Raw genomic sequence first — 22,415 nt, forward strand, 5'->3', positions numbered from 1 at the left:
GGGCACCTGAACGGTTCAGCTGTGAATCAAATTTCAACAAAGTTTCAATATTTTCATCTCTCGGTCTACTTGAAACATGGAAAGAAGGACATGAGAATAATTTATTTCTCCCATCTCCATCCATTCTAGTGCTTTTCCTTCTCATCATACCTCGGCATCGCCAACCCAAAGCGAAATGAATTGCTATCCATTCACCAAAACCTTTCCATCCAACATGGACCACGTCGGCAACTCCGCTCACCACACGAACGGCTGTGTTGATAGCAGTACACATACCAATGCCAACACGAACGCGAGCGGCGATGCGGACACCCACAGCAGTGCAACCCCCAAGACGAATGCCGCAGACGACAAGACCTACAGCCTGTGCCCCCGGGTGTACTTTAAGCAATTCCGAGAGGCCTGGATACCCACCGTCACACCCCATATGAGGACGATTGAATTCTACTTCCAATACCAACCTCTGACACCAGAAAGATACAACCTCTACAAAAGATACCTCGACGCAACGCATGGTGTTAGCACCGCCATCGAGCGAAATATGCACAACTGGTGTCAGGAGCAGCTGCGTCAAGGCAACCGCGTCTCTCGTCGTCAGGTCTTGGCGAATATCCGGTCCACATGCAGAACGATCGACGAGCGCCTGGATATCCTCAAGGCGCAATTCGACTGGGAGATTATGGATCTCGAAAGGGCTGAGGCTGAGAGTCTGAGGCGCAGACTTGAGAGTCGCAGATCTAGACATGAGGGTTGGATGTAGACATAGATACACCACTTCTTGGGTGAACTTTGCAATGAATCAACGAAAACAAATCAGCACAGAAGGGTTTACTTGGGGAAAAGTGCAGGCAACATTTTCGTCTGTCACTAATCTTCGACTATGTATAGATCCATCAATACCAGAGCAATCTTCAGCTATTGACTTTAAGTATGACGCATTCGTGCTGCAATTTTCGTCGTTGTTGAATCTACGCAATCTTGCTTACCTCAAGGTAGGTGCTTGAAAGGTAAGGCCCCTTGGTCACTGGACTTGGCGGGCAAGAAAATGAGGCCAGACCTAAACAGATAAGGACTCTGGCAAGTGACAGTCAAGCACTCCCCATCTGGTCTTGGCATTTGAAGGATGCACTTTGGCTCGCGCCAAGATTCGAAGTCGCCAATGAAAAGAGGCCGTCAACGCCCGTCAGCTGACTCCCTTTCTTAAGTACGACCTCATCTTCCTCTCCACTCCAAATATCTCGTCTCTCCCTATCATAAATTGAGCGAAACACATTTCATCGACATCGAAACTCGTAATGGCAGAGTGCAAGCTCGACGCTGTGGAGGACCTCCCAGTTACCGACGACCTCCCTTCGACCCAGATCCTTGCCGAAGCGGCCGACATCGAAGTCCTGGATCACAAAGGACAGCCGCACCTTTTCCGATCGGTCTATGACGGGGAAGAAACGTCCTCAAGGGTTGTAGTGGTCTTCATCCGCCACTTCTTTTGCGGGGTGAGCTCCGGCTTTTTCTTTGATTCGTGGCGGGTACTGACGTTGAAAGGCATGTCAATCGTACACTGAGCTCCTCTCCTCCACCGCGACGCCTGCTCTACTTTCTACCCTCCCTGTGTCCACCACTTTTGTCATCGTCGGCAATGGCGAGCCTGCTCTCATCAACGAGTATGCAGAGAAAACAAAGTGCCGTTTTCCAATCTTTACAGATCCCACAGGGAGGCTCTTTGATGTGCTGGAAATGGCCAAGACCACGGCTGTGGGTGCCAGAACAAGGTACTCGCCCGAGAGATGGCTCTGGCACTTTGTAAACGGGCTCTGGAATATCGTGACTCAGTTTTCGAAGCTTCTCCTGGCCGGGAACCCCATGCGTGTTGGCGGGGAATTCGTCTTTGAGTCTGGTGAGGCTGGTAAGGTTGTGACATGGTGTCATCGGATGCGGAACCATCGAGACCATACCGAGGTTGACGAGCTTTTGGCAGTTTTGGGTTTTCAGACACCAGGGGACGATGGGTCGAGCGAATAGCTTCTCGGTCCCATCCCTCTCAACAATACCGTATCGTCAATAAACCGGCGTGTTGGGTAGCTTTGGTTTCCCATCACAGATTTGAATCTCCAAGGGTGACAAGTGTAGAAACTTGTATTCCATTGTAGCAAGCTAACTTCAATCTCCCTTCCCAGAAGGCAGTGGCATGGTGTACATCTTTGAGTAACTACCCGAGATACTCATGATCCATCCTGATTTTGAAACGAGCAAACGAGGGCTCGTAGGCCATCTTGCCGAGTCATTCCTCCCAGCTCGAACGTCTTGCCAATTTCGGTCCCGATGCCCCCTTTCCTTCAAGCCCGATCCAAATGCAGCATTACATCCTTGAACACAAAGGCTCTGTTAGAACCAGACCACCTCTCCAAGATATTTACTCACCTAGTTCTTGCCATTCTGCGACTCGGAAGACTCAGGCACTCGAGGATCCGGGTTCAGGTACCGAATCCGAATGCCATACGGCGTCCGGAGAACCTCCAAGATGGGCTGCTCATCGCCAAAGATGCACTTGCCCAGCATCTTGACACCCTTCTTCTCGAATGCGGGCCACATCGTGATGAACGCCTGCTCATTATCGTCGCGCCACTGAGTTAAAGAATCAAGCAGGGCGGGTATCTCAATGATGTCGGGGGAGCGCGGGCTCAGATCATCCTCTACGACGCCTCCAAAGTCGACGTTGCAAATGATGCTCTTGAGGTTGGGCAGGGTAAGCAGACTGCCAACGCCTCTGGGGTTGTCGCTGGCGAAGAAGCCAGGTGTGTTGAGATGGATCGTGCGGATACAGTTGAGTACCAGAACCGCTTGCGGAGGCGGTAGAAGAAGGTTGTTGGTGAAGATGATGTTGTTCAGGCAGTCGGGGTAACCGTAGCCCATGGTAGACTGGGGCCTGAACCTGTCAATCTCGGGAAGGACCCAGGCGTCGACGATGAGGTTCTGGGCAAGGTCTGCCGTGACCACGGGAAGGCGGATGAAGTGCTGATGGACGAGGCCGCGTGTGGCCCGGCTGATCTCGAGGGGAAGGTGGATGCTGTTGAAGCGGCACTTGTGGCTGTCGTACGTTTCAGGTGCTGCGTGTTCCCTGGCGTAATCGCGGAGGACGAATCTGGTATCAACGCGGGCGTCGTAGCTGAAGCACCACAAAGCCGGGGTCTCTTCGTCCTTCGCGTCTTGAATCAGTTGATCGATGATGAGGAGGAAAATGTCGAAAGACAACGACCGGGGGCCGGCTCTGCCGGGAATATTCTGGAACACAAAGCTGTTAAGTCTCGGTCGGCGCCGCATAGGAGCTTGAGTGGTTGCAAAACGCCAGTCTTGACCGTTGACCGCCATTTTTGTCGTGTTTGCTCGAGGTAGTGAGTTGCGAAGGTGATTTGGCAAAGCAAAGCACGAGATCGAGGGCTCAAGCTTTCGAGGAGAATGTTGAATCAGAGCAGAGCCTTTTCGAGAGCAGTTGCTGGTGTTCGAGCTGGGGAGTTCACCTTCCGCAGGAGGAGATTCGGTTTGGAATGGGAGTTGATGTTGAAAGAAGATGGAAACCACTCTTGTTAGTCGTCAGTTCTTGGAAAGCAAGAGTTCGTACTTATCGATCCGGAGTTTTGCGCTCCCTCCAAAGTTGTAGGTGAGGTGAGAGGTGAAAATGGAGGATTGCTGCTGAGGTGTTGTCTGAGGGACTGCAGACCAACGAGAAGGAAGGAAGACCCAGATCAACTAAAATGGAAGGGGACTGCAGACCAACGAGAAGGAAGGAAGACCCAGATCAACTAAAATGGAAGGCAAGATATTTCCCCAAGACCAGCCAGGCTCTTCTTTTCTAGAGGAGCGTCTAGAGTCTGAGTTTGAGCGGGCTCGAGACAGATAAAAGGTCATGATAAGGCCCACTGCAAGCCTGAGCCAATTGAAGAGTAGTGTGGAGTTGTGAACGAGGCAGGAAGTCATAAAAGGGGGATGAAAGAAATGGACACTGGGATGAGCGGGGCTCCATGCATACTTGGACAAGCGCAAACATGTTTGGGATCATGGTCTGGGACCAAGTAGGACAAGAATTGCTTTGTGAAATACTGAAGCTGGTATGTTCTCAAGTTTTCAAGGACTTGATAAACGGGCATTTCTCTGCAGGATCTTCTCTTCGAGAGTGACATTGCTTAAAATACGCAGGGCATGTTAACTGGGCTCCTTAAATGACAAACTCAGAGACCTGCCTTTGCCGACGTATCGATGCCTGTCTTTTGAGACTTCGGCAACATCAGGCAGCGACGAACCTTCTCTTGTCCTCTTTCTATGACCGCTTTCCGTTTGCTGTTGCGCCGTGGACATGAGGATTCTGATGCCAGGTCACTGAATGATCACCTCGGTCGGTAGTAAATCTACGTGAATCGCCTAGAAATATACACAATTGAGAGGGAGATTCATTCAGTTTTCCCAATTGCCACCATGATTAGAATGTGGAGTACCAGCGTTCAGAAGGTCAGATTCAAAGACCGTCGTAGATGGAGGTCAACAAGTCAGCGCTGGCTGGAGCGGATGTCGCCGCAAGAAACGTGTGGTAAATACTCATGATTAATGTCATGCACGCATAAAAGCGTCCTGGTGTTCTTCTCACAGTACTCAAAATCAACACATTGTTACCGAACGCTCGGGGTTCGCATGGTTGAGCTTTCTCACAACATGTTGTTGAGCTCTGATGGCAGCCTCTTTTTATGGGGCTTATTTTGAAGAACGCCACGATGACAATTCCCTTGGCGTACATGCAAATGTAACCAACACGCAGACTTTTGAGGGGCCTCCTTGCCACTGTGTTTGGGGATACCGACGGAAATCAATAACCCCTCCATGCGGGGTTAGTCTCAGCACAACGCCGGTATGCTCGGTAGTTCGGTTAGATTGAATGAAGATCAGATGATGTGACGACATAAACAAGAATGAGCCGCCTCGTTTTCAGAGGGCATTTTTCTCTGAAGAACCACCTGCCCCGAGGGTTCCGCAAAAGTCCAATATCGCCTCGCGCAAAACCAACTCGTGTATCTCACTTCCAACCCTCAAAATAAAATGGCGTTCCCCCTCAAGCAGCCCAAGACCCGACAGACGGCCTGTGGCGGTGATCTCCTCGCCCAGTCTCTCGCGCACCTTGGTGCAACTACAGCATTCGGACTTCACGGTATTCTCATTGTTCGCGATTCGGAATGAAGCGCTAACAGTGCGAAGGTGGACATCTCGACCCCTTCCTTGTCGCCGCTGTTGAGGCCGACATCAAGCTCATCGACGTCCGACATGAGACCGTCGCTGTCCAGGCTGCCGAAGGCTGGGCAAAGGTCAAAGGCAACAACGTTCCTGGTGTTTGCTTCTTCACTGCCAACTCGGGCTTTGCCAATGCCTACCCCGGGCTGTGTACCGCCTTTGCCGACCGGTCTCCCGTGTTCTGCGTCACCAGCTCAGCTCCGCCCCGCGATGCCCACACCAACGCGCTGCAAGGCTTCCATGATCAAGTCACCCTGTCGAAGCCAGTGACCAAGTTCTGTTATCAAATCACCGAAGTCAGCGAGATTCCCCGGATTGTCAGTCTGGCATGGCGAGCGACCACTTCGGGCGCGCCTGGACCGGTCTTGGTGGACATTCCGATTGACGTGCTGTCGACGCCCGTCGAGAGCATTTCGTCTGGGGGACTTCTTTCCGGCTTGTCGTTGAACCCTGCTCCTCATCCTGAAGCGATTGAAAAGGCACTTGGGCTATGGAAGAACGCAAAGCGACCTGTTATAATTGTTTCCACCGGCGCCGCCAGCGCAGTTGAAAATGTCACAAAGCTGGCAGAGGCAACAAACACGCCCATATTCCACTCGCCAAAGTACTCAACATCCATCAAGCGTTCTCATTCTCTGTTCGGCGGATCAGCCACGCAACTTGCGGTCTTACGCTACCTCGGCGGTCAAGTCCCGGACTTTGTTCTCTTGCTGGGAGCCCGAACGGGTTTCTTGATGGATGGTAGAAGTGGCGGAATCATCCCGAATGAGGGCGAAGCCAGTGTTGTACAAGTCGACCTGGACGGCGGGGAGATTGGGCGATCTCGGACTATTGACGTACAAGACCCTCGTCTTCTCGCCAGAATCTTGACTAACATAACTTTCTTAGGTCGGCATTGTCGCAGACGTTGGACAAGCGGCAGATGCGATGATAGCCACAGCATCAAAGTCTCCCTTCAAAGCAGCAGATGACTGGGTGGAGAAGACCATGGGTCTGAAGAGCTCTGCCGTCGCCTCAGCCCCGAACGAAAAGGAGCCTGTGATTCTCCTAGAGAACAACAGGTTACATCCATATCACGCCGTGAAGAAGTTGTTCCAGTCGCTGCCAGAAGATAGCATTGTCTGTGTTGATGGCGGTGAGGCTGGTGGATGGGCTCTTCAGTGCCTGAACGAGGCCAGACCCCGACTGTCCATGGTGACGACAGGTTACTTGGGGTGCCTTGGGAATGGCTGGGGATACTCGCTAGGTAAGTCATTCGGCTCCTAACTCAGTTCTACACGCCGGCTGACAATATGCAACAGGTGCTGCCGTGGCTTCTCCAGACAGTTTGGTTGTCAACTTGCAGGGCGACGGCAGTGCAGGCTTCCACATCGGCGAGCTTGACACGTACGCCAAGTACGACTTGAACATCCTCACCGTCATCGTCAACAACGCCGTCTGGGGTATGTCTCTGGCAGGACAGGAGATTATCTACGGTGACAAGACCCCGCAGCGGCCTTGTATTGCGATGAACCCTAAGGTAAAGTACGAGGTCGTCGCGCAAGGCTTCGGCTGCCTATCTGCCGTAGTCGATGTCCATCGTGATGACAGCTCTGAGAGTGATGGCTCCAAGACGTTGGAGTCACTGAAGCAGACTGTCGGTAGTCTGTCAAGCTCCAAGGGTCCAGGACTGCTCAATCTCAACGTTTCCGATGTGCCATATCAAGCGACCACCAAGGCCATGGTACGTCACCGCCTTCCGTCAAAAATAGTTTGCTGACTTGAGTTCCAGGTTGGGCAAAGTGATGACCCAAATATCATTGTCATCCCTTACTATGACAATGTGCCTAAACCGTATTACAAGGCTGGACCGCCCAAGACGGCGAATGGCAAGGCTGATGACAGCTTTGTTGAGGGTCACGGAACGATTGGATGACTGGGTTCAAAAGGGAATTCCTGTAAAATTTAAGCTACGATTTGGGAAATAGCAACATCATGTTGAGCGATACTTGCAAATAGGTGAACCTGAGTCCACCCCCTCCAGCGACCCTTCTCTATTGCTGCTAATTCTCATCGTCTCCGTTCGAGCTTACTTCCTCCTCAGGGGTCCTCCAACTCTTGCATCCAGGAAGAAGGATCCTTGGGCTGAGATCCCAGGGGTGAGGAGCACAGACAGAACCCCCTATGCCAACAAAAGGTGAATCGACGGCAGCCGAGTTCGTCCATCTGGACCGGAGAAGTGGATTTCTCGATGATTTGCACCTCAAGACCTCTTTGGTCGGCATTTCCCCTTTGTTTCTTGGCTGTGGGGGCTCTAGGGGTATCTCTTGCCCCGTGAAGTTGCTGGCTCGCCCTGGCCCTCTTCTCTGGACCCCTAGACTCGTGTGACACTTCTAAGGCCTTGCCGAGTACAGGGACGGTCTCCAAATCGAGGTCAATAACCTCGTGGTCATTAATTTGGGTGGACTCTTGGTTTGCATCCGTCATTGTGTCGCAAACATCATTAGGCGAGATACCTGCCAGGTTTCCTGGAAATTCCAACAGAAAATCCTCTTCTTCTGAGTTGTACACATCTGCTGGGCTAGCAATTCTGTCGCTTCTGAGTCTCTTTGTGCTGCAACGTGTTTGTAGCGGTAGAGATTCGTCGACAATAAGATTTTCGCCGTCCTCGAAAAAGATGATACAAAAACTGATACCGCAGGCTTTTCCGAGTCTCTCGACAAACTTGACACAGGTCCCAGGGCGTTCTGGCATACCGCAAGGCCCTCGTGAAACATGGACTTCCAACTCCAGCGGCAGTGTCCTTTCATGTTCGAGGCAGTTCTTTAGCTGGGCTAGAGTCTGCAGAGTGATTTGATCTCTTGGGATCTGGTAGTGCTGAAGAAATGCGTGTACAGCAAAGGCGGTGAGCTTCTTTTCGCAATGAGCTGCTGCCCAATTCCCTCTATCTTCCTCCCTAGCCTGGCGCCCATAACCGTCGTAGAAGGTTCGCATGTTAATGTCGAGGAGTTGCGCAAGGGTTTTAACGTGTTTGGTCCACTTGCGTGAGCATAGCCCAAAGTCGTCGATAGCGGCGCGATGAGGTCTGAGCTTGTCACCACTTATACAAAGCTTAAGAATCTGCAAGCCGCCGTCCTCAGATTTATATGCGAGGAAACCACACGTCTTCGGTGCATAGCAAGCTCTTGCCTCGGATATCACCAGATCCCTGGTGCGGAATGTGACTCTAGCAAGCGATCTGAGTTCGCGTATGACGCCGTCGAAGTTGTGTATGTAAACTCCTTCTGTTTTACTTGGAACGATATTCCCTATGCTGACTTGTTGTATAGCAGACCTCTTGTGAAGGTTGCGCTGGGATATGACCAAGACGTCGAAACTGGGAATGCCATCTCTCATGCTCTTGTAAAACAGATACTCGGGTTTCGTTTCGCGTGAAACAGTGTCTGGCGAAGACGGCTGTGTTGTTCTCCGTTTAGGCGTCATCGAGTTCGGTCTCCAATTGGGACATGTCCTATCAGCCTTGTTAGCATACCTAGGCACGAGAAAAGATGATGAGTGACTCTTGCAACAAGGTCTACCTGCCAATTAAGCCCTCGTGACCAATGGTCGCCCAGCCACTCCTTCCTCGGACGAATATTTTGGCTTTCGTTTTCAATGTGTACCGAGACAACTTCAACGTTCCGGTGGTGTCAGCTTGTCGAGAGCAGATGAGGAAGGTAGCAGGTGGTCAGGTAAGACGACGCCAGCCGTCGACGAGCCAAGCTCATTCGCCCAGTGTTGATTTTGATACTGGAACTGCCGAAGTTATCGAAAGAAAGGAAAGCCGTCAAAAGTTGACAGGGTGTCGTGGTAGGCGATATTAAATCCCCCCAAAAGGACGAGCTTTGCAGGGAGGAGAGTTGAGTTGGTTCGGCGGCACGGGAAGAAGGAGCTATATTTGGCAGGTGGTGGGGGCTATCAAAGGCCGACTTCAAGACATGCCGCGACTTTGAATTTTGTGATCAACGTTGAGGTGCTGGGCATAAGAGCCCATTCCACGTGGTGTGCCATATGCCCAGGGTAGCCCTGACGACTTGGTCAAGACGCAGATGCCTACATTACGATATGCAAGATGCTGTCTAGTGCGCATCAAGCTTGATGACAGTTCAACGTCCGGTTTATCTCGTAAGAATATTTTGTTCGACCTTCAGAGTGAAATGATTCTGCGACCGCGATCTTTCCGCACTGCACCGGGTGGCGGCCGGTCTAGGCAGGATGTGGGGCCGAATCGTTAGCGGCAGGCACCGACGGCGCCATTGGCCGGACATGGGTGAGTGTTGCCTGGCGCCTCTCTCCAAAGTCCCAAACGCTTGTGAATTCCTTCGAGGAACGACGAAGACGTGAATCTATAAAACGGCAAGAACTGATGTTGTTGAAAATGGCACCCAAGTCTGGAAGTATCAACACATTCTTATTTACTGTCTCCTGTAGTCGGTGATTCAGCTACAGCCCACGACCGCCATGGGCGCATCATCACAACCATCCTTCTGTCTCCTCACCCAGGGTCCTCCCGAGATTCTGCACGAGATTCTCTCCTACTGCCAGAAAAATGACCTCGTCTGTCTTTCTCTGACATCGCATCTTTTCCGAGACCTCACACGATCATTAATTCCCGCCAAACCTTCTTTGGTTTCCTGCGACGAATCCCTTACCGAACAGCCACGGCTAGCTGCATGCGGCCAGCCCATTGGCGATGTTGCTTACCACCCCTACATGCACCGTCGGCGCCGCCATCATTGCTTCCTGCACAGCCGAGAGACTTGCGCAGAACCGTGGTACTGCCCACGGTATCCTCCTGGTCATAGAATTTGTCATAGAAAATGGTGCTCACACTGCGAATGCATCACATGCCCTCTGTACAAAAGGCTTCGGGAATGGGCCGGGGATTTGAAATACTGCACCATCTGCAGCAAGTTCACCAAAAGGGAGACAACCAAGAAGTACAAAGGAAGATGTGAGTTCCTTGATTTCGGTAGTCGGCACTTGCAACCATGGCTAATCCCAAGTATCCAGGCCTCCACGGTCGTCCCAAAACCCGCAAAGCTCCCAATAATCACTGGACAGCGAAAAAGGGCCAGTCGTATGGCTACCGCTGGTGGAGGCGATGGGGGACTTCTGGCGTGGACTCTTGGGCTTACAATGAGAAGCCAAGGACTCCCGGTCAAATGATCAACGCCAGAGTGGTTTAGTCGGAGTCGGATCATGACAAAACGTGACCTACTGTAAGATATTTCATTGTAGAATCCTAGCAAGCTGTTTTGGCTTTTTCTTGTTTCATCATCCAAGATTTTCTCCGGCACTCTTGAAGACTTGCCTAAACTTCTCCGGCACATCATACTTGCCTAGTACCAGCTCAACGAGCTTCAATCCCTTTGAGGCACGGAAACTCTCCGTATCCAGAAGTTTATCCAGCTCGCTCCACGTCTCAATCCGATGACACTGCACAGGATAATCCTCCGGCGCCCCGAAGAACCTAGGCGCGTCAAGATACCGCCACGGCGCCAGGTCGTTGTAGGGCTCATCCAAGCCGTGGATGAGTCGTTCATAGGCGTATCCCTGGTTCTGTATGACGAAGATTGTAATGTCCAGCCGTTCGCGGACTATGGTACTGATCTCTTGCACCGTCATTTGTATATTGCCGTCTCCGTCAATCAAGATGGTCTGTCCCTGCTTCGCGCTGTCGCGATATCCAAGACTGATGCCCAGTGCCGCAGGCAGCATGTGGCCGATGGAGAACCACATGCCCGACGATACTGCACGCGCACCATGGGGCAAGACCATGTCACGGCCGCCGATGATGGGAGTTGCATTTCCGAGGATGAGTGTATCGTAGGGCTGGAGGTATCTGTTGAGCCGTTGATAGAGTCCTGTCTGTGTGATCGGTCTCTCTTCCCGTTCTTCTAGGGGCTTTGACAGTTTGCGCCAGTCGCCGAGAAGCTGTACCTTTTCGTTCTCCGCTCCCGGTATTCTTAGTCCTTCTTGACGAAGGCTACCACACATGTTGGTCAAAACAGCTCTGGTATCGACGGTCACTCCATCAACGTTGTCTTTTCCGAGGACGATGGTTTTCGCTGGCTCCGGAAGAACCTGCCAGCCCAATGTTTGGGTGTCGGAGAACATAGGACCCAAAGCCAGCACAACATCGGCCTTCGCCAGGTAGGGTAGCGTGTCAACTGCTCCTACAGGTCCAGAATGTACACCATAATAATTCGGAATGTCGTTGTCCACCATGCCGGCCCCGGAAGGCAGACTGAGCGTCGGAATGCCGGACTCCCGGATGAAGTTGTTGATCTCCACTCGAAACTCTTGCATCCCCATCCCGCGATCCACTAATAACAGCGGCTGCTTCGCAGACATCAGAAGGTTCAAGAGGATATTGGCTTGTTCCTTCGCAGCGTGTCTCGTGCCAACTTCGGGAATCTGTAGATCGTCTCCAAGCCGAGCACCGTCAACTTCTACTCCGACAAGGTCGCTAGGAAGCTCGATATAAACAGGTCGACTGTGCCGTTTGGCTTCGCCGAGAACCCAATCCACCATCTCCGGTGCTGTGTTCGCATCGTCGAGCTTCGCCTGTGCCGTCGTGACCTTTGCAGCAATTTCGCTAAAGACGTCTAACCTAGTTGGGTCCGCCAGCGTATGGTGCAAATATCGTTGCTCAAGTTCCGCCATGTGGCTCATCTTCTTTTGCAATCTCGTCGCAGGCGTGCCGACAATATGCACAACGGGCACATGCTCCGCATAACTGCCCGCGATGGCGTTCAGGGCCGACAACTCGCCGACACCGTACGTAGTCATCAGGGCGCCAAGACCCTGCGTTCTCGCGTAGCCATCGGCGGCGTATCCGGCGTTGAGCTCGTTGCAGTTTCCAATCCACTTCAGTCCGGCAGGCTTCACGTAGTCTTGTGCTCTCAGGGTAAAGTCCCCCGGGACGCCAAACAGGGATTTGACATTTTGTTGGGAAAGCCGCGTGAAAAGATAGCGTGCGAGTGGCACCCTCTGGAGAAGCGGCATGTCGGTGCTTTCGTCTGTATTTGGGGACAATGTTTCGGAGCACTCTTCAACTCACTGGCGGAGAGGGGCAAGATCGGACAACTGTCAGCATTGTGGTCAATACCAGGTACCCATGCCGACATCGGCTGGAGGAGACAAAACTCCATCAAATGACGTCATTGCTCACTTGGGGTTTGTTGTTGACGAAGAACCAATTGCCATGTCTGAAGGGCGGGTATTCGACTTTCGCGATATCACTTGATTTCCCGGGCTATAAAATTGGAGGACTTCGTGGAGTGTCATTTTAGTCTTCCCCTCCCCCCTTTTCTTTTTGCCTTTGTTTCCATTTTTGTTTGAATTCTCCCGGGCAAAGACCTCTTGATGACAATAATGAAACTTGTCTTTGAGGTTCAATAATTAATATGAGATGAAGGTGCAATCGCACGCGGTGCATGATGTACAAAACCTCGTCGATTTCACCCTCGAATTGTCGGTAGCTCCCTAGGTATGTTGTTGGCACCATCAGTAGCATGGGGCTAGGCCGAGCTTGGCCGCCTGGTTGCCTTCGGACTAGGCAACCAACACCAGACAGTACCATAAAATGCCCTCCATGCTGCTCTCACTGATGTGCTCTGAGTCGAAACTTGAGTCACACTAAGCCGACATGTCTACTTCAACTACCACATCGAGCAATTTAGACCCGGCGGCGGTCGCTGACTTTCATGGAACACTCAAACAATCGAAGCGCATCGTCGCCATCGTCGGTGCAGGTCTCTCGGCAGCCTCGGGTCTGGCGACGTTCAGACAAGCCAGCGGACCATGGACGAACCAGGACATGACACAAGTCGCATCGCCCGCCGGGTTTCGACACGATCCGGGCATGGTCTGGCAGTTCTACACCTATCGTCGACAGGAAGCACTTCGCGCGAAACCAAACCCAGCTCACTACGCCTTGGCTGAGCTTGCCCGCCGACTTCCAGGCTTCATCACTCTCACCCAAAATGTCGACAACCTGAGTCAGCTTGCCGGGCATCCGGCTGATCAGATGAAAGAACTGCATGGGAATCTCTTCACGCTGTCTTGCTTCGACAAGGACGGGTGCGGGTATGTCGAGCGTGACAACTTTGAGACATCTCTTACCCCGGCACTTGACCCCTCCAAGGACGAGCATGCGGCTATGGGAAACATCGACCCCAATAACAGGCCAAAGGCCAGCCCGGTTCTTCTTGCCGGCATCGCTCGGAAACATGCACAGATCCTTGGGGACAAATACAAAGAGGAAACACCAACCATCCAGGACTTGACCGCCCTCAAGCCGCCGGAACAGCTCACCGCGAACCCAGTTGCCAACGTCCGCTTGACGTCCGGGCTGACCAAAGCAGACCTACCGCAATGCCCCAAGTGTAAGACCAACCTTCTCAGGCCAGGCGTCGTATGGTTTGGCGAACCTCTGGCCGTCGAAATTGTGAAAGAAACTGAAGCAGTCTTTGACGATCCTGCGCCTATCGACCTCTGTCTTGTTATAGGCACTTCCAGTTCCGTTTGGCCCGCTGCTGGGTATGCCGAGATGGCCAAGAAGAGAGGCGCGAGAGTTGCAGTCATCAACATCCACGCCGACGATGCAAAGGGTACTCGACCGAACCAGGATTGGGTATTTGTTGGCGACGCCGCTGTCGTTCTACCGGAGTTGCTGAAGCCTATTATTGGCGAAAATGAGACGTAGGATATTCGGAAAGATCTCAGCATATGCCTACCCAGCCCGTCCAACGATCCGCAATGAATTCCAACCCAGTCGAAATGCTATTCTTTACAGTGAAGTGATCATCATACAAAGTGGAGACGCACAACGCGCCTAAAATGTTGCTGGCAGAATCGCTAGCTGATTTTTGAAGCTTGGCAAATGAGGGAGCATTTGTATGTAATCTCCATTTCTTCGAGCCTGTTTCATCTTCTACCCTTTAAGCCCAGCCACATCCAATTTATAGAGGTTTACACTACACTATAAAAATTCTATTTATACTTTAATAAATACTTACTATATATTATTATATTATTTATAATAACTAGGAAAACTTTAATCTAAGTTTATAAGAATATTATTAATAATTTTAATAGTTTATAAATAACTTATTATATAAAATTATATAAAAAAAAGAATATAAATTTTCTTTTATTTATTAACTATCCTTAATAAAATTAACTTATTATAATTAAACTTATTAAAATACTTATTACTAAATTAATAAACTAGAAAATAAAATAGAAAGTTAACTTTATTATTCTTATAAAAAAGTATAAATAAAAGCTTTAAAATAATATTAATAATATAAACTTTAATATTAAGTCCCTAAATAAATCTAAAAATAAATATTATTACTAAATATTTATTTACTAAATTACTATATAGTTCTTTTTTAAATCTAAGAATATTAAAAGTATTAATACTTATAGATAAGAGTAAAAAAATCTTTATAAAAAGCTTAAATATAATAAAAAAATAGAAAAAGTTTAAGATAAATTTAATAAACTAAATAAATTTAAAGAATATAAAAATAAAGTAATTATAGTAATTACTATAATCCTCCCTAACTATTAAAGCTAAAAAAAGTAAAAAGGGAAAGGAAGGGAGAAAAGAAGGGGGGTAGTTATAAAAGTAGTTTATATATTAGTAGAGTTTCTAAAAAGTACACTTTAATATACTATATCACTTCATAGTGAATTCAAGCCTGTTTCAAAGACGGTTTGCATGAGCTATAATACAACTTGTGCACAAAATGCCCGTGAAGCTGAATTCAAATGACCAGGGCTGTTTGTAGGGTTGCATGGGTACGGTGTGGACCTGCTCCTCTTCCGGATGAATCGGAGGGGTCTCCCGGAGAGCTAAACAGGGGGGGCTGGCGGTGAGATATTCAACTGCCAATAAGAAGAACGACGACTCGACCATCTCATGCACCTCGCCCGCAGCCGCCATGGGCTTTCTCGTTTGCGGTGCGAAATATCCACTTGACGCGGGGTCTTTGGGCACACCGACATCTGGCGACTTTTTTTTGGCCTGAAAGAAACACAACCACGACCCATCATCACAGGGTGAACGAACACGGCTCTCAGTACCAAATCAAGGCCACGATAGCTGAGTAAACGTACAAGAAGTCGCACATAAAAGCGAATCAAGATGGAGGTGGCCCACGCGAAGTCGCTGCAGGCGTTAAAGGCCAGCGTGCCAAGCGAGAACGCCTCTCCAGAGCGGGTGCGCCTCTGGCTCCTCCAGCTCCTAAGGCACCGCAAAATTGACCTTGTCGATGGACCCATCTCCTTCGTCTGCCTGTGGAACGGCGCTGAGCTGCATTCCATGCACCCGAATCACGTCTTCGGATTCTTCATCTCCAAGGGTCTTGCTCCGCACAAGGCCAGCAACCTTGTCAGAAATATTACAGAATGTCTGGAGGTATGGGCTCATTCGCATGGAAACCCACTTCCCCAGTCCGGACCCCTTGCTGACGATGGTGGCACTGTCAAGGATTACCGCGCAAGGCGTGCCGCCTGTCGTGCGGCTGGCAAAGTCTGGGTCCCGGAGTCGGACTCCTGCCCAATTCCGGGCGCGGAGACCGAGCCCGACTTGATTGATCTTCCTTCGAGTACCGAAATCTCGAAGAGTCGGACGGCCTCGGAAGATATTGCCACTACTTTATCACCGAATCATCCTGGCCTTTTACTTGGAGCAGCCCTATCCACCGTCATCGGCTTCGGAGTGCTGGCGTGGTGGAGAGTGCGTATTCATTCATGATGAGAAATAGATGAGAACACGAACTTAATGAGCAAAACGAATACGGGAATGGAAACCTAGAAGGAAAGTTGCGCAAATTATCTCTCATTTGTTGACAAAGTTCTACTTGGTGGTCTTTCATCCAGATATATCTCAGCTCTTCGTAGCCTGGTCGTTTTCAACGGCGTGAGAAGTCGCAACTTCCATTGCAAACCCGAAAACACGAGCATACCAGCCTTGAGACCAGTAGCTTAGCTCCAGATTGTGCGGTGCTCCGCGTATGAGACTAGCGTCGACTTTCTTGCTCCCCTTGAAAGCCTCCGCATACTCTCGAAGGTCCTTTTCTGTTCCAAACCACAGCCCATCACGCTCGGCGAGGCCAATAGACAGGGAAACCTTGATTTCGGCCGCATATCTCTCGTTCCAAGTCGCCAAGAACTTGCTGTACAGGTCGACGATCTCGCGGAATGGCATGGGGCGGTCGAGAATAGCCGTGTTCTCTAACATTGCAGGGTCAACTCCTCCGGGAACGAACATGATGGCATCTTTCGCTTCTTTCGGTATCGTGAAGAACTCCGGTGGATTATCTCCTATGCGCGCAGAACTAGGATCGCGGAAGTTCTTGGTGCCGTTCCCAAAACCTGAGATGCTGATGCCGGCGAGGGGATAAGCTGGCGACGTCTCTTTCGCGTGGAGTGCTGCAGCGACGCATGCTCCAGGGGTGCCCAAGGAATGGCAATGAAGGACGATTGAAGAACAATCGTTGGCAACGCCAAACTCTTTCCAAATTGCCGGTAGGAACTGCTGATGGAGAAGCTTGCCCCATTCTTCTTGGAAAGATGAGGTCTCGGGAATGTTGCCGACCGCGGTTGTCTGTTCGTATCCCGGTCTGTCAATCGCAACAAATGGGACTCCAGTAGCTGAGCTCATATGTCTGGCGCTGTACTCGTTGACGTCGAAGTATGCGCTGCAATAGCATCCCCCATGAAGGCCAACAATCAGGGGACAGAATTTGGGTCGTGAGGGCCCGGGGCCTCGCGGTGGGATGTTGTGACGACCAGAAATGGACGTATTGCCAGGAAGGTCAAGTTTGAAGGTTTGCATGTCGTCGGTCGATGTCTATTACCTCATACAGTAAGCTTAGTACTGTCGCAGGAAACGTTCAAGTGCCGCAAAGTTGACTCACATAGATTTCCTTGCATCGGTCGGGATTTGCTGATGCAAAGAGAAAGACGAGCGTCACATGATGTTACAACTACATTTCGACGGCAATATTCGGTTTAAGCGACCACCAACAGATACCACATGTGTCCTTTTAATGTGTGATTTGACAGAAAGCCAAAAGTGCGGGCAGATTGCGTATAGCCTGGTCAAGATGGTCATCCCCGCTGCTGTGAGCTCACATTTCTTACCACACAGACGCGCAGCCTCTGGCACCCCGGTCGATATGCTTCTTTTACTGTAGACAACCAACATCACCAACACCAGTTTTCTCCTTGTTGGGTTAGATTGCGCGGCCTCGTGCAAATCCAACCAATCAACATGAAGAGGAAAGAGGGGAATGTGCATGTACTCACCTCGGTTCGTTAGGCGGCATTACCTTGTGCCATGTTTTCTCCTCCATGGACGGGTCCTTATCGCCAAAATGATGCATGTAACCAGGGTATGGGACATGGGCTACGTAAATTTCAATCCGTTATCAATCCGAAGTAGCCCATTGAGTCCCTGCTCCAACGTTCTTTGTTCTCCCACTTGATCTTCCTCCATATCTTGTAATAAACTGCTTAGACAATTGTGTCACGGTGTAGCAATAGATCGTGGTGATTTCGACCATGGTGGAAACGCACCGGGTTCCCGGCAGTCCAAAAGGGGCCTCGCCAGAACGCGACCATGTCGCAACAACGCACTCACAAACCGACGAGAACGCGCCATCAACTGCAATTGACCAAGCAGATCCACATATCGAGGCTGATGATGCGACGTCTGTGGATGGCTACGAATCCGCCAGCAGTCGCGGTTCCAGCACAGCAACATCGCTTTCTTCCAGCATCAGAGATTTCAATTTCGAAAATAGACGCCGATACCATAAGTATAAAGAAGGTCAATACCACTTCCCGAACGATGAACCGGAGCAAGAGCGCGAAAACATGAAACATCATATGATTGTTGCTCTATGTGATAGTAAACTACATAACGCACCTATCAATAGCCCTCAGAAAATTCTTGACATTGGTACAGGTACTGGAATATGGGCTATCGAGAGTGAGTGATGCGCTTTTCTCTTTCTGCTTCATCATTGTTAACGTCTAGCAGTGGGTGAAACGTACCCTGAGGCTGATGTTGAGGGCATTGATTTGAGCCCAATTCAGCCGCAATTTGTGCCTCCAAATGTTCGCTTCATTGTGGATGATGCTGAGGCACGATGGCTATATGCAAATGATTCTGTCGACTATATACATCTCCGTCACATGGCGCCATCTATCAAAGACTGGCCTAAGTTGCTGAGCCAGGCCTACAGGTAAGCCCAATTGATGAATCGTCAAGTCTTCGACATTTCTCTCCTCAAATTCTGACCCACATATGCAGGGCTCTCAAGCCGGGTGCTTGGCTGGAAATTCAAGACATAGTGCCCGAATGCAAGTGCGATGACGGCACCATGCCACAGGGACAACAGTATGCGCCCGCAAAGATGATGGATCTCATCAAAGATGGACTTGCGCAGTTTGGTGTAGATTTGAGGGCAGGAAAAAGCCACGAGGGCCGGATCAAGGCTGCTGGCTTCCAGAATCTGGTCCACGACACCAAGAAGGTTCCTGTCGGCACTTGGCCAAAGGACTCTCGCTTGAAGTCCATCGGATCTTATGCCCGCGCAGTCATCTATGACGGGTTGCATGGTAACACCATTGGGCCTTTTACCAGAGGATTGGGGTGGAATCCAGTGGAAGTAGAGGTTTTTCTTGTCCAATGTCGTAAGGAGATGTTGGATGACAGCATCCATCCCTATATCTTCTATCACTCTTACTCGGCACAAAAGCCGCTGGCAAAAGAGTGACGACTTGATGAGTTTTGATTAATTGAGTGTTCCCTTGAAGGATGAGTTTCAACACGGGGGGCTCTTTATCAATAAGGAGGACTTGGAGTCGAAACAAGTCTGTTTGTCACCCTTTCCTAAATGATTGCGCCAATGTTGATAGAGGGGTTTTTGCATTTCAAGCCAGATGAATCTTCTCAGCTATATTTGTTGTACAATGATGAAACCGAAGGCTTTGATGTCGAAGAAGGCAAAATCGCAATCCCAAAAGTTCTTGCCGATCTTCGTTGTTCTTGAAGACCGTATCCACGGTTTGCGACCCATGAACATACTTTTCTGGGTGACCTCTACGCAAAGTATTTTCAGAGACCGTCGTCTGACAATCTTCACTATTATCTACGGGTAGATGCAGCAGACGACGGAGCCAAGGGCCATGGCCCCAATTGTAATCTGCGGTATCCCGTCGACAAACGGATCAAGCGCAGAACGTCCGACGACAAAATCTGTTCTTTCATTTCACCGCTCCTCCTCGCTGCTCAAAGATTTTTCTATCTTTCTAGAAGACGTTGTGTCTCGAGCAGCTCTTCCACCCCCAATTTTGCCGAGAAACATCTTTCGTGCAGCCAAGATCCTGGCCATCAAGGCTGCACACGTACAATGGCCCACGCTGAGCTGTCATCTTCTTATCGTCGGTACAAGATCAAGACCGATCAGGCACTCGGTTGGGTGATTGCCACCGCGGGAGAGCTGAGTGGCGTCAAGAACGTTTCACAGTCACACAAAGTACTGGAGCTGGTAGACATGGCGCAGATATGCGCAGCAGCTGGGAAGATCATGCCGGAGAGTAGGAAATTAGCACTTCGAGAGGCTCTTGCACTTCGGCGTCGTTGTGCGAAATGGTTCCAGCATCACGGTTCTCCCGCAGCAAACTCTGCTCATGCCTTCTTCAACGACAAGTTGCAGCAGATTCTTGACTGCTTTCCGGCCTCTGCGACGAGTAATACGTCGAAAGGAACGACGACTCGCGACAAAGCTCAAAGCGACAACTTCTTTGCGGTCCTTGGTGACAGTATGGACATTGGGGCGGATGCCCCTGACGGCACTGAACCGAGCCAAGCGCGTGTTGACGCAAACCCCAAGCCGACTATCGAGCGTCCGAACATGGAACCACCTGCACGGCCTCTCGAGAAATTAACCACCATCGAGGACGATCATATCATGGAGCTCATCTGTCTCTTCAACGATGCTCGCGACGTCCGCAACTTCCTCAAGCGTACTTGGACACGGTACGCTGAACGGAAGACCGATCTTGTGACCGCCAGTCTGGTAACTCAGGCCTCCTTCCAACACTTGACAGATCTCGAACTCGACTTCTCGCGGGGTTATCGCTTTGGTTTCCTCGACATCATGTTTGGAACTCTGTACACATTTTGCGCTCTAGGAGAGGCAAAGCATTGGCTGGTGATGCCGACAGAGACCGAGGCCAAAGCGTTTGCGTACGACAACATGCAACGGATTATAAGATCTGGATGGATACCGACGCCTGAAATTGATGATTGGCTCATGTCAGATACGCTTGGCATGTTGGATTCCATTGCGGATGTTCTCTCAAAAGGCGGGCAGCCAACAGAAGATGCGCTCAGGCCAGTGTTGTCCAAGTGCTCGACGAACGCCGAGCATTTTCTTCCCGACACACGCCGTCTCGCTCAACTCCACATTGAGTCTAAGGCAATGCAACCATCCTTTGCTCGAGTGGATCTTCTCGCCACTCGTCTCAGAGAGACAATACAACGCACCCGGATCAGGATGAGTACCGCGGCTATGTGTCGTACATTCCTCGACCTCTACACCATCAGCGGTCTGCACTCCCTTGTTGAGTCTGATCTGAAGCAATTCATGAGCCATAGTTCCATACAACATCTGATAGAGATCAACAAGAGTTCTGGCATTCAGGATTCTTTGATGAAAGCTCATCTTGACGCTCTCTTTCCGCCTATCAACTCAGATCAGAAGAAACTCTCTGTCCGCAATCCGTTGTTTCTAGGGTCTGTTCTGAGTTCTCTGGTTTTGAAACTGAACAGTTCGGAGCTCAGTCTGGTGAACAAAAGCGGATCGCTGATGGCCGCGGCGCATTTGTACAATGCTCTTCGCGTTTTCAATCCCCAAAATATGCCGCGCTGGCACGACCTGGACATCTTGATCGAGCTGCAGAAGGAGCCTGTGTTTGCCCCCGAGCCGCCAACCGAGTTCGCTCAATGCGTGAGTAGATTCTGGATAGCTCAAGGACTCAAGCCGTCGGAGATTGTGTCAGCTCGAATGACGTCCAGAAGACTCGCTCTTGCATCTGGACGTAAATATCCAACCGAACTATATGAGAAGCGTTTGGCAGGGTTGAAAAGGGGCTCCGGGGTGAGAAGAGAGCTTCGGACTTTGGCGGAGGGGCTTGATCCCCTGAAGAACACCCCAGGCAAGCGGCGCGAGTTGCGACTGGCACCGCTATTGCAACATCTTCACTGGATGCGATGCATTACCGGTGGATGGAGGCTATCAATGGACGAGAAGACGGTACGAGGGGCTGTCGAGACTGATCTGGGAAAACGTCTCGGTCGCGGTCAATCTCCTCCCCGAGCAAGTGATCTACCCGTTGCCGTCTGGCTTGGTCAACTGGAGAAGATGATCCAAGCTGAGACACCAAGCTTGTTCTTTGGCTTCCCAGAATTGGAACAAATCGTGCTTGATAGTCTCGGCTCTCTTGTATCGACCGGGGCGGTAGCTCGCGCCTTTGAACAGCCAGACAGTGCTCTTGCGTCGTGGAAAAAGAGCATGCCATCTGATAAATCGCTCCTGAATCTGAGCATAAAAGGTGGTTGGGTTGGTGCAGGTAAGTTTCTCATCTCCCGTGCTCCGAGCTAGATTACGTTTGCTCATACCATTCTCGTAGCAAATTGGGTATCACAGTGCCTTCCGGGCTTGTAGTAGGCACACCAACACGAACCCACTGAGATCTACCTGTGCAAGGTCTTCTGCTATACCAGCTCCCAGTGCCTGCAGATTTAATGAACTTGAGTTTATTTTAGTCTAGAACTATGTGTTTTTGACACTATTAGATCGAAGAATAGCATCTCGCTTCTTATGACTTTGTCATTTGAGCAAAGTTAACCTAAGAAATGGCATCATACTGAGACACACTAATAACATCATAGCCTATTGAAATCTACTTTACCACAACGTTGTTTACTTCAGATCATGACTGAGGTCACTTTGGAATCCCAATTCTTGTTGTCTCTCGTGTTGATCCGGATTCCTCAGTCATCATGCATTCCGACGCATCTTTCCAGACAT

The 22,415-nt window shown here is 50.4% G+C and overlaps 11 protein-coding genes across 11 annotated transcripts; 8 read left to right on the plus strand and 3 right to left on the minus strand.

The window, feature by feature from the left end:
• Nucleotides 1-214: 214 nt before the first annotated feature.
• CGCS363_v012804 (uncharacterized protein) lies at nt 215-760 on the plus strand (the record flags this gene model as incomplete). The annotated part of the gene is made up of 1 exon (XM_036644653.1): nt 215-760. The coding sequence occupies one exon, from the start codon at nt 215-217 to the stop codon at nt 758-760; it is 546 nt and encodes a 181-aa protein (XP_036489359.1).
• A 535-nt stretch (nt 761-1,295) lies between these two features.
• On the plus strand, nt 1,296-1,724 carry AAED1-0 (Thioredoxin-like protein AAED1; the record flags this gene model as incomplete). The annotated part of the gene is made up of 3 exons (XM_036644654.1): nt 1,296-1,493; nt 1,543-1,661; nt 1,712-1,724. The coding sequence occupies 3 exons, from the start codon at nt 1,296-1,298 to the stop codon at nt 1,722-1,724; spliced, it is 330 nt and encodes a 109-aa protein (XP_036489423.1).
• A 694-nt stretch (nt 1,725-2,418) lies between these two features.
• CGCS363_v012806 (uncharacterized protein) lies at nt 2,419-3,366 on the minus strand (the record flags this gene model as incomplete). The annotated part of the gene is made up of 1 exon (XM_036644655.1): nt 2,419-3,366. One exon carries the CDS (start codon nt 3,364-3,366, stop codon nt 2,419-2,421), a length of 948 nt encoding a protein of 315 aa, XP_036489425.1.
• A 1,716-nt stretch (nt 3,367-5,082) lies between these two features.
• Nucleotides 5,083-7,186, plus strand: bznB (Benzaldehyde lyase; the record flags this gene model as incomplete). The annotated part of the gene is made up of 5 exons (XM_036644656.1): nt 5,083-5,191; nt 5,239-6,107; nt 6,160-6,517; nt 6,573-6,994; nt 7,043-7,186. The coding sequence occupies 5 exons, from the start codon at nt 5,083-5,085 to the stop codon at nt 7,184-7,186; spliced, it is 1,902 nt and encodes a 633-aa protein (XP_036489424.1).
• Nucleotides 7,187-9,750: 2,564 nt separating this feature from the next.
• On the plus strand, nt 9,751-10,478 carry CGCS363_v012808 (uncharacterized protein; the record flags this gene model as incomplete). The annotated part of the gene is made up of 3 exons (XM_036644657.1): nt 9,751-9,846; nt 10,204-10,243; nt 10,303-10,478. 3 exons carry the CDS (start codon nt 9,751-9,753, stop codon nt 10,476-10,478), a joined length of 312 nt encoding a protein of 103 aa, XP_036489149.1.
• An 88-nt stretch (nt 10,479-10,566) lies between these two features.
• pdcA-0 (Pyruvate decarboxylase) lies at nt 10,567-12,300 on the minus strand (the record flags this gene model as incomplete). The annotated part of the gene is made up of 1 exon (XM_036644658.1): nt 10,567-12,300. The coding sequence occupies one exon, from the start codon at nt 12,298-12,300 to the stop codon at nt 10,567-10,569; it is 1,734 nt and encodes a 577-aa protein (XP_036489419.1).
• Nucleotides 12,301-12,943: 643 nt separating this feature from the next.
• CGCS363_v012810 (NAD-dependent protein deacylase) lies at nt 12,944-14,002 on the plus strand (the record flags this gene model as incomplete). Its single annotated transcript, XM_036644659.1, has 1 exon — nt 12,944-14,002. One exon carries the CDS (start codon nt 12,944-12,946, stop codon nt 14,000-14,002), a length of 1,059 nt encoding a protein of 352 aa, XP_036490015.1.
• A 1,449-nt stretch (nt 14,003-15,451) lies between these two features.
• On the plus strand, nt 15,452-16,063 carry CGCS363_v012811 (uncharacterized protein; the record flags this gene model as incomplete). The annotated part of the gene is made up of 1 exon (XM_036644660.1): nt 15,452-16,063. The coding sequence occupies one exon, from the start codon at nt 15,452-15,454 to the stop codon at nt 16,061-16,063; it is 612 nt and encodes a 203-aa protein (XP_036490016.1).
• Nucleotides 16,064-16,195: 132 nt separating this feature from the next.
• Nucleotides 16,196-17,146, minus strand: CGCS363_v012812 (uncharacterized protein; the record flags this gene model as incomplete). Its single annotated transcript, XM_036644661.1, has 1 exon — nt 16,196-17,146. One exon carries the CDS (start codon nt 17,144-17,146, stop codon nt 16,196-16,198), a length of 951 nt encoding a protein of 316 aa, XP_036490013.1.
• Nucleotides 17,147-17,874: 728 nt separating this feature from the next.
• On the plus strand, nt 17,875-19,094 carry CGCS363_v012813 (Secondary metabolism regulator LAE1; the record flags this gene model as incomplete). The annotated part of the gene is made up of 3 exons (XM_036644662.1): nt 17,875-18,304; nt 18,356-18,560; nt 18,629-19,094. 3 exons carry the CDS (start codon nt 17,875-17,877, stop codon nt 19,092-19,094), a joined length of 1,101 nt encoding a protein of 366 aa, XP_036490014.1.
• A 1,197-nt stretch (nt 19,095-20,291) lies between these two features.
• CGCS363_v012814 (uncharacterized protein) lies at nt 20,292-21,986 on the plus strand (the record flags this gene model as incomplete). The annotated part of the gene is made up of 1 exon (XM_036644663.1): nt 20,292-21,986. The coding sequence occupies one exon, from the start codon at nt 20,292-20,294 to the stop codon at nt 21,984-21,986; it is 1,695 nt and encodes a 564-aa protein (XP_036490011.1).
• Between the last annotated feature and the right edge of the window lie 429 nt (nt 21,987-22,415).

This window comes from Colletotrichum siamense (assembly GCF_013390195.1).
Source record: "Colletotrichum siamense strain Cg363 chromosome Unknown KSG_Cg363_contig09, whole genome shotgun sequence".
NCBI classification, from domain to species: domain Eukaryota; kingdom Fungi; phylum Ascomycota; class Sordariomycetes; order Glomerellales; family Glomerellaceae; genus Colletotrichum; species Colletotrichum siamense.